Source organism: Otolemur garnettii, unplaced genomic scaffold, assembly GCF_000181295.1.
Source record: "Otolemur garnettii isolate 467f Iridium unplaced genomic scaffold, OtoGar3 scaffold00068, whole genome shotgun sequence".
In the NCBI taxonomy this organism is placed as follows: Eukaryota; Metazoa; Chordata; class Mammalia; order Primates; family Galagidae; genus Otolemur; species Otolemur garnettii.
This window is the reverse complement of record NW_003852463.1, coordinates 6,290,781-6,301,579: the sequence shown is the minus strand read 5'-3', so window position 1 is coordinate 6,301,579 and position 10,799 is coordinate 6,290,781. Positions and strand designations below refer to the sequence as shown.

The 10,799-nt window shown below is 42.1% G+C and overlaps 1 protein-coding gene across 1 annotated transcript in view; it reads right to left on the bottom strand.

Moving 5' to 3' along the window:
- The window catches only part of AAK1 (AP2 associated kinase 1), a 172,106-nt gene that overhangs the window by 50,966 nt on the left and 110,341 nt on the right, over positions 1-10,799 (bottom strand). The window contains exons 4-5 of the mRNA XM_023515271.1: positions 9,453-9,561; positions 7,580-7,722 (exon numbers count right to left, since the gene is read on the bottom strand). Coding sequence (XP_023371039.1) covers positions 7,580-7,722; positions 9,453-9,561 — 252 coding nt within the window. The remainder of the gene's footprint in view (positions 1-7,579; positions 7,723-9,452; positions 9,562-10,799) is intronic.

Here is a 10,799-nt window from a genome sequence, read left to right as displayed (position 1 = left end):
GCCACCTTAGGTGTATGTGGCTGGCGCCTTAGCCACTTGAGCTACAGGCGCCGAGCCTTAAATGGTTTTTTTTTATTTCTGCAATCTCATTAATGTGCCAGGAAAGTTATTCCCTTCCAAGTATCTCAAAAGGAGTCATCCTAGTGGAACAAAAGGAGATGCACAGTAACAGGGAGAAGAGGGTGGGGAGGACAAGAAAAGGAAACTGCACAGCAGGGAAGCAAGTTTCCAGCCATAGTTCTCCCTCTGCAGAAAGAAGCCTCATGTTTCCAAGCCTCTGCACCTCTGCTCCGGGTCTTATTTCAGTCTAGGATGCTCTCCAGGCTCCCACTTCCTTACTCAAGTATCAAAATCCCATATCAAACCTCAGTCCAAATGCTACATGTTCTTTTTGAAGTCTTCTGCAGACAAATATCAGTCCTTCTCAGTTTTCCTTTAGTGTTTTAATTCTTCCATGATGTCACTTACTCCACATGGGCCTTCTAAATACATTTATCAATGTCTTTACTACACCAAGTTAGGAAATTCAGAATTAATATTTTTTATATTAGTTAATTCTCAAAGAGATAATATGCCTGGTGACAAATGGGCAGTTTTCCTATTAAAGTATTACCCTATTTTTCTAATAACTGAATTCTTTCAGCAGTGAGTTAAGAGTTCTAGGTAGCAAGAAACCTATACTGATGAAAACCTAGAGAAATCCCTGGCAAAGCCTCTACCAATGAAATTACAACTCCAAATCACAGGCACTGTGTACTCAAGGTGTACTGATTAGTTTTTGGTCTAGATGAACTAAGCTGACTAGTCTGCTGCAGGACAGGACTGGCTATGTGTGGACAGTAAAATGGCAGCCAAAAAATCTCGTTTGGCTAATAAGACTGTAGTCTCCACAGTCTTTTATCTCTAGCCTTCCAAAGACGGACCACTTTTGGAAAGCAAAGACAAAAGTAGACTATAATCACCTCGTAATCATATTCAGTCTTCTCTACCTAGTGCCTAACACTGAACGGAAGAAACAACAACAAAAAAAAACCATGCATACTCTGTGTGTGTGTGTACATGTGTGTGCATGTACACTGTTCTGTCAGGAGCAAGACAGGACCCACCAAATATCCAGGCCCCACTACTGTACTACTACTGATTCCTTTAAAAATAGTTGGCCAATTATAATAGTCTTTAATTCCTACATTATTTTTAATCCTAAAAATTACACAAAGAATATTTTATAGTCTGTATCTGCCAATACCAGTATCTGAAGTCTTTGCTGCCAACTAATTCTGCAGTTTTGTGTTTCTTATTCCTACTGAACCCCATGCATGGTTTTGTTGTTATGAGGGGTTTTGTTGGTTTTAATGGAACTCTATCTGTAGGAAGTCTTTGAGACCTGGGTTTAAAGTCTATTATTCTCCCAGAGGGGATATGCTGGTGCATCAGGGGAGCACTACAAACCTTGAATCACGTGAATCCAAAATTCTGACTTTGAGATTTTTCAGCCACACAGACACCATGAACTATAGCCACCAACCTGCATAGGTATGCTCTTACGATTTGGAATTCATAATCATAGAATTACAAGTTAATAATGATTAGGAAAGATTTGCTCCCTTGAGATAAGGCTGAGGCAGGCAAATATTTCTACTATCTTTACAGCTTTTTATACAGCTCATTGGTTTAATCTATTTATACAAAGTAAGGCAGTCGAGCTTTCCTGAGCATATACTCGCTTTAGGAATGTAAAATAATTCCAACAAAGCAACACTAATGTTTTCAATCTAATTTAGAGGTTGTAAAAATAACAGCCATCATTCACTAAGCTTTTACATAGATTATCCCACTACATTCTCATAATAACAATATTCTTATTATTCCCATCTTACAGATGGAGAAAGTAAGGCTCAGAGTAATCAATTGCTAAATACCACACAGCTAATATGTGGTAAAGCTGGAAGGTGAAGCTAAGCAATCTGATACTTAGAAAGGAACAGGTGATTACATTTTGGCCAATGCAGGAAGCAGGTTAGAAGTAGAGCAATTATTCAAGACCCCAAACTCAACCTTCCAAGGAGGGCAGGTGTGACGACACTTGCCCAATGCATTGCACACAAACTTAAGGGCGGGGATTCCTTAGTTCTTCACGTTTAGAAATGTCCTTATAATAGAAATCTAGTTGATAAGGAACCAAGTGTTTAAACACTAGCCAGGCTAATTTGTTCAATGTCTTTTCAGCATTTCTTATGTAACCTAATATGTCCTTTTATTGAACTGCTCACCCTCCACTAGTCAAATTTCAGCTACTATTCAAATCCTTGCTCAAGTCCTAACCTCTCAGTTAAACCGTCCAAAACCACCGTACAAAACCTACAAAATTTACTGTCAATAGGATGGGTCCGCAAAGACTTTTGGGACAAATCAAGCCATGCACATTGGTTACTTACCCTACAGTCTATGGCTGCCAACAGAAGCCATGAACTCCAACAGAAGAGTTAAGCATCTGCAACAGAGACTGTATGGCTGACGATCCTAAACGTTTTACTCTTTGGCCCTTTGTAGAAAAATTCTGCTAACCTTTGGTCTATAATAATCAATGATGGCCATTTAGAATTTGGCAACATTTTTTCACTGTGGGTTGGAATTTAACTTCTTAAATATGCTTGCTTTCTCAAATAGAGTACAAAACCTTTGAGGCAGGGTATTGTTATTATGCCTGTGTATCTCCCATAACAGCTAGTCCAGTACCGAACACACATCAGGGACCTTTAAATGTTGCTGATGAAATCATTTACTCAGCATGATTCAGCAACGATCTTCCTCCCTGGCCTCCTGCACCTTGCCAGCCTCTGTTAAACTATGGTTCTCCTATTGTATGTATGCACTCCCCTTCCAAGTCAGTTTCTATACTTCTAGTGCTGGAATGTACATTTAGAAACTGAAAAGTTAATTCACATCACAGCACAAACAGGATAGTTGTAGGGGTCAAAATCACTGCAGGAGGACTGAGTAGACAAAGGACAGAATAAAGATGAAGCACACTGTTGCCTGATAAGAACAATAATCCCTGCTCTGGCTACTTTCAAGTTTGTTGGGAGGATGGAACAAGATTGCGAAGGTGAAATCACTTGGCAGCAGCCACCTTAGAAGTTGCTGCATTCTCCACCCCCTTAGTCTGTGCTTGTGACTTATAATGTCTCTGTAAGCCTAAAGGGGCAAACTGGCCACTGTTGCTGCCCTGTGTTACCACCACCACCACTGAAAAAACAGTTAACAAAGAGCATAGTGTGTGGTGATGACACTGGACTTGGGGGTCAGACCTCAGGGACTATTTTAGATGTCTGACCTTGGCTAAATCTTTAACCCTCTTTTGGCTTGTTTCTCATCGGTAATATGAGACTGATAAAATTTCCATCAGCGTTATGAAGCAAGTAAGAGAATATATGTGAAAGCAAACTATAAATCTCTCTCTATATAATAAGATGTAATTACCATACATTTATGAAAGAAACACTTCTGAACTTCTGCTATATGCCAAGTACTCTTCTAGGTTTTAGAGAAAAGGCTATGAACAAAACAAAGTCCATCCTCTCATGGAATTTAGAGTCCAACTGGGCATAATAATAAAATAATTTTAATTGCCTGATAGTGACAAATGTTATGAAATAAATCCAGCTGCTTAATACACGTCAGGTGATGAGGATGCTATTTTAAGTAGCACAGTCAGTGAAGTCTCTCTGATGAGGGAGCAGAGACCTGAATGAAAGAGGAGCAGCCACAGGCCCTGAGGGGGGACAAGCACTCCCAGTAGAGAAGAGCCAGCACAGAGGCCCTGAGATGGAGGCTGCTGGGTGTATCTGAGGCACGAGGCAGGCCACTGGGGCTGCACCAGGAGTCAATGACTAAAAACAACCACAACAACAGTCCCACCTGTTATGTACTGTGAAGGAAACTGACAACATAGGATGGGACCTATTCAAGCCTGTTATGTACTGTGAAGGAAACTGACAACATAGGATGGGACCTATTCAAGCCAGCACGGTCACAGGAGAAGAAAAAAGATAATGCAGGGCCTTGGAGGAAGTGAAGGACTTAGAAACGTGTAACTGGTAACAGGATTAAAGCACAGAAGCAGTAGTGATGGGTCATAGGAATTATAATAATAATAATAGTATCAGTAGCTAACAGCACTTACCAAGTGCCAGGCAGTGCCCCATGCACGTTTACCGTATTTCATATAACCCTTACAAAGTCTTCTTGTCCCCATTCACAAATGAGAAAAAAGAAGCCAGAAGAGTTACCTAACTAACTTATCTGAGGTCACGAGGCTCACAGGGCAGGATTTGGGCTCTGGCCACCTGCCCAGCAGGACCACAGCCTCACCCACTGCACTGCTGTGCACGGTGCAATGAAGGAGCAGGACAGTTCAAACTGGTAGATAGCAGCGAGCAGGAAGCGAGAACCGGAGAAGCAGATACGGGGCAGACTGAGGAAGGCCACTCGGGCACCATGTAGCATTTATAACAGATCAGCCGCACATAAAAACAGTCATTTTAGGAAAGTTAGCTTGGCAAAAGAGAAGGGAGATGAAGAGATGGAAAACAATGAGGGCAGGCACAATGGTTCTGGTGTGAGGTGGTGAGGGCCAGGTCCAAGGAAAGGTCAACAGGAGTGGGTGGGGGGAGATTAAATGGGATTTGGAAGGTGAAGAATCCACTGGACAGTCACATGCCATCTGGTGAATACTTCAGAGAATCTGCATAGGGACTGTTTTGGCCAAGTCCCTTAGGATATAAGCTTGAAATCTGGTTCCTGCTGCTTGCAAACCTCCAATCTTTCAGCTGTGAGACTGTGATGCTGCTGACCTTATTTCCCAACCTATCAGCTTTAAGGGCTATTACAGTTGTCACTCCCAAGCTCTGCTTTAACTAAAAGGTCTGCAAAGCCACCTCCTATTGACCTCTTCATCTCGGTATTATTCCAAACAGGTAAGGCATTCAAGCATTTCAGTCAGAGAACATATCACCACTCTAAAACTTGGCGGATTCAATGAATGCAGGTTTTCAAAACTGCATTTCTAAAAATGGAACAAGAAATCTTCATCCTATTGTACCTTCCAGAGATCAAAATCTCTCTTCTGATAAAAAAGGAGACATCTGTGACTTTTTCAACACAAATGTGCTTGTTAAGTTTTAACCTTTTCTTCGCCTTTCTTTAGAGCACTTGAACAAATAGCATGACATGATACAAAAAGTAAAATAAAACAAAAAACCCAAGATGAGAGTGAAAAGCCTTGGTCTTTGTTCTGGCCTGATCACTCAATTAGCTGTGCAGGTCACAGCCCTTCTGTGCTGAGGCTTCCTCACTGTAAAGGAGAAGGTTGGCTTAGGCGCCCTTCCCAGATCTATGACCTCAGGATCTATAATAATGCTCTTTACCTTCTCTCAGAAATGGACATTTAAAATGGAGGAAATAATTAAAGGTTTAAAATAATGTATTTGAGGAGAGACACTTAACATAACATAACATAACACTTCTGTTACAGTTACTGTTCAGAACATAAGCTGCTCAAGGACAGCCGCCACTTCCAATTACTTCCCACATGTAACTGCAAAGACCACATGTGTGGTAGGCAGAGCTGGGGGCTTTCCTCGGTTCTGCATGGGAATGAGCAGGCCCACACACAGGGTGGCACTGGCCTAACAAGGTCCACCGCAAGCCTGGCCTATGCTCTTTACCACGTCCCACCTGTTATGTACAGGGGCGTCTCCTCACCAAACTGAAAGCCTGCTCAGAGAAGCCACTAGCACTTTGTCTGGCAAATGGGACAACATAGAAGTTTCTGGCTCTGGCTACCACTAAGACTGCAGAGGCTGATTTCAGCAGTGGTAGGGAGCTCAAAGTGGCTGAGGCTATGTGATGCAATGACAGAGCCAGGGTTAGGGAGCTACTTGGGGACTTCTCACTCAGACCTTGGGAAGCCAGAGGTGTAGCAAGCATTTGTTAACTGCCCACCACACTTACTAGGAGAAATCAACAACAGTGAAAATGCTAGATGCATCTAGATGGCACTGAGTGTTAAGATTTGGGGAGTTTTAGAAGCTCCAATCCAAACAACCAGGGGTCAATGACTAAAAACAACCACAACAAGGGCATCTCTGCAACAATCACGACTGAGGCCTCCCCAAGGTAGAGGAGAAAGGGGTACACACCCGTGAACCACTGGTTTGCCCCCTGTGGTTCAAGCACACACATGTGGTGGTCTTCAGCATCACTTAATACATAGCCACAGAGCCCAACACTACTGTGTTCCCAGTGCTGCCCTGCCTCCTGCTTAGGGGCACTGAGGTGCCTGGGTCAGGCGCTGAAAGAGGGCTGGGGAGTGGAGTGTGGCAGCCTCTCGCCTATGCTATTGCTCAATTCTAGTTTGCCCCATGTTCTGCTGCTGGAACAGCCGGTGGACTGTACAGTGCAGCGAAGGAAGAGTCTGGGCCCTGCTGCCTTCACCCTACTGCTAGGAGGGGGAGGGAATGCTGCCTGGCTATTAACAGACACAGGTTTCTTAAGTTGTTTTTAAGTGTGAATTTTATGGCACATGAATTATATGTCAATTTTGGAGAAAAAGTTTTAAAAAAGAACAAAAGAAATACAACTATACTGCCTTGATTCTCAAACTTGAGAGTACAGAAAACCAACCTGGGGGTGCTTATTTAGATATGAATTCTTGGACCTCTCTGACAACCCCACCAAAATACTAGTGCAATACATTCAGTGTGGAATCCAGCAGCCTACACTTAACAAGCACATTAGAATGCAAATTATTAGGTCCAAGAATTCATATCTAAATAAGCACCACAGGTTGGCTTTCTGTACTCTCAAGTTTGAGAATCAAGCCAAACCCTGACCAGGTACCAATTCCATTCAACACACATTGTAAACTGACTACAATACGAAAGGCATAATGCAAAGCAATGACAATTAGGATAAATTTTAAAAATAATCAACTAACAGATTTTGCAATATATGAAACAGACTTTAAAAACTAGGCATCATGACAACTGCAACAAAAAATAGCCAGATGTTGTGGCAGACACCTGTAGTCCCAGCTGCTTGGGAAGCTGAGGCAAAAGAATTGCTTAAACCCAAGAGTTTGAGGTTGCTGTGAGCTGTGACACCACGCACACCATGGCACTCTACCAAGGGCAACGTAGTGAGACTGTCTCAAAAAACAAACAAACAAACAAACAAACAAAAAACCTAGGCATCATTGTTTACAAACCATTTAAATTAGCTTGTTATTTTTCAAGAACCTAGAAAAGTGCATTTGGGGGTGTATCAGGAAAAATTAAAACAGCATGGGTTCAGGCATTTGATAATTATAAAGAATGTCTGGAGGCTATTTTAAGTAATAAAAGTGATACCTCTACTATATTTTTCCCTTTGTATTTTCTTTCCCCAAGCAGAATATAAGTTTAGAATTAGGGACCATGCCTTAAAATTCTCTCACATCCCCATAGTGTCTACTCTGTCCCTGGAGCAGACAGAAGACACTCAGCAAGAATGCACTTAAGGAAACAGCATGGTCTATTACCTTCAGGTCACGGTGGATAATAGGGGTTTTGCACTGATGCAGGCGGGCAACAGCTTCACAAGTATCACAAAATATCTGGAGCACTTCATTCTCTGTAAAACCTGTCTGCAGGCGCTGGTTCATCAGGTTTACCACCTGGCCTCCTGAGATGGGTGCAAAGGAGAGGTTATAAACACTCAGACTTGTCACCTGCCCAAGAGAATGAATGGCTATTCACAGAGCGCTGCCTGCACTAAGGTAACAGAACTGACCACTGGCTGAGCCAGCTGTCTTACCTCCACTCTTGGGATTTGTTTCCTTACAATCTGATGCCCTCTCTAATGTGTCAAAAACAGTTTATTTTATAAAGCATTCCAGATGTGTCAGCTGCCCCGTCTTTAAGATTAGTAGTAGAATGACATTATGGCCCTGGTATAGTTGCCTGGTTATACTGTCTCAATTGTGTATGAGATGAGGCCACAGCCTCAACTTGCCATATCTCTGTGTAAGAATCAGATTGCATAATAGATCCAAGAAGCAAAAATAAGACAGTTTTATAGTCTGCACTTAAGAAACACTTGGTCTCTCAGATTCACTGCTAATTGCTTGACCTGCAGGAATGCTAGACCAACATTTATTCTCCAGAACAAAAAGACTGATGGCCTTACTTACAAAATTTACAGATTGCTAGATATTCCTACTACCTGGTCTCTAAACAATTTACTGTCCAAAAAGGAATGAGCAAAGGAAAACAGTGAAGTTGGAATTTGGCAGTATTTTTAGAAAATGAGGTAATAGTCAATACAGTGAAAGCTGAAATTATGGGTTAACATCACATTTGGGGGAATCAGCAACCAGCAGGAAAAATGTCAGTGGAACTGAGGGTGATTACAAAACAGGGCACCAAACAGGAAGACACTGACCTACGCCAAACCTCCAAACAATGATTTTTATGAAACGCAGTCAATTCTGATAAATTCGTGCTAGTTTGAATTTCTGAAGATAAATGTTTTTTGAAACTTCAAGCTTTCAACTACTTAACTCCACTGTTAACAGCAGCAACACTTGAACATAGCTTCACCTTACTAGGAATTACAGCTCTAGAACAGACAGGAGAGTCAATTCCATTAGATGGAAAGGATCCCTTTACCCCATCACACAAGGATGCTGGTGTGAGTGGGAAAGAGAACATACACATGAGGAAGCGGGAGGCCATACTGCTTTTTATTAGTCCATCTGAAATCAGGTCTTTATTATGTGCCTTGGCCATTTGTTTTTTTTTTGTTTGTTTGTTTGTTTTTTGAGACAGGAGCCTCAAGCTGTCCCCCTGGGTAGAGTGCCGTGGCATCTCAGCTCACAGCAACCTCCAACTCCTGGGCTCAAGCGAGTCTCCTGCCTCCACCTCCCAAGGAGCTGGGACCACAGGCGCCCGCCACAACGCCCGACTATTTTTTTTTTTTTTTTGGTTGCAGCCATCATTGTTGTTTGGCAGGCCCGGGCTGGGGATTCGAACCCGCCACCTTGGGTGTACATGGCTGGCGTCTTAGCCACTTGAGCCACAGGCGCCGAGCCGGCCATTTGTTTTAAAGCATCAAAAAGAACATGTTCGCTCCCATTCCTATTTGTCTTTAATATATAAGCACCAAATCTTCTTAAACCTAACAAAAATGAGTTTTATATTATCCATCATTTTCAACTATTTATGCCAGTGCTCCTTGCCAGAACAGGAATAACCAGGAGTTGATAGCAGACTTGGGTGTCTTTTAACCTCTTAACTTTTCTACCTGAACAACATACTCTGGGGGGTAGTTTTCATTATGTGAAATGAGCCCCATGCCCTGATAGTCACAATGCTAGAGAAATGAGAGCTTAAGGGTATGGTTCATATACATACCTCTACAGAAGTCCATCAGGATGAGAACTTCCCATACATCGCCGCTACTCACATTGTTGATACTAGAATCAATGTAACCCACAATGTTCTTGTGCCCTGACAGGTCCCTCTGTGAACAAGAGTTGAGAAATACATTATCAGTAAAAGTTTAATTAGCACAGATAATTTAAACACACACAGATGACACTATCAGTGCTGAGAGGTAAGAGTAGGAGTCAACAATAGGTTTCTTGAGATTCACAGCCAGATCTTCAACAGCAATCCCGTGATCTTACTAAACCAGAGCACTCCAGAACCTAAATTCTAGAGTTAAACACACACAGAATGCCTACTTGCTCACTGCATCAATGCCCCATGTATAACACAAGCAAAGACTCACATCTTCAGAAACACAGCAGAAGGGTTAAAAGCACAGAGACAGTATTGGACTGTTTAAATACACAAATTTTTAATAAAGAGGAATAAAATTAATGTTTCCCTGGTTATAGGAGCCAAAGTGAATCCTACTTGACTTCTAAAGGATTTATACTTTTTCTTCCTAAAGGAAGAAATACACAAAAGGAAATACACAAAAGACTATTTACAAAGTTTTGAAGGAATACGTTTCCAGACCTAAGCATTTTGCTCATAATTAAGCCTTTCAAGACAACAGACTGCAACATAAGACAAGGCATGCTTCTAGCTCTTCAATTGGAACCACAGCCATTCCACTGCTTTGGCTGGGGCATCTCTCAGGGCTGCTTGTGGAATTCATTCACCCAGCAAATATTTACTGAGTACTTGCTGTGTGTCAGAACCGATCTAGGCACTAGAAGCTGCCTCGCATCTTGGTATACTTAGCTGTTTCAATATCCATACAGGTGGATCTTTGTAACAATGATGTTCAAAACTCAAGGTCACTAAGAACTAAGCTAAAGAAAGAAAAAGTAAGTAAGCAGGGTAATGTGATATTTTTGCCCAAATACAAGACAAAATTTTATTTTTCAGAACTAGTTTTACGTTTGTTTAGACAGGTTGGGAGAGGGAGTGGAAAACATGTGGTTCTGAGAGTTACCATAAAACTCAGCAGTCTGGACTATGGGAACAGAAACTATCTACCCAAACTAGAGATTCAGTGTTTAAAGTGATACCTAAACTACGTACCAAAACATGAGGAAGCTTCACAGTAGTGAACACACTGGAACCCTGAGCATCATAGTTAAAAACTTTGCCACAGGCTCGGCGCCCGTGGCTCAAGCGGCTAGGGTGCCAGCCACATACACCTAAGGTGGCGGGTTTGAATCCCCAGCCCGGGCCTGCCAAAACAACAATGATGGCTGCAACCAAAAAATGGCCAGGCGTTGTGGC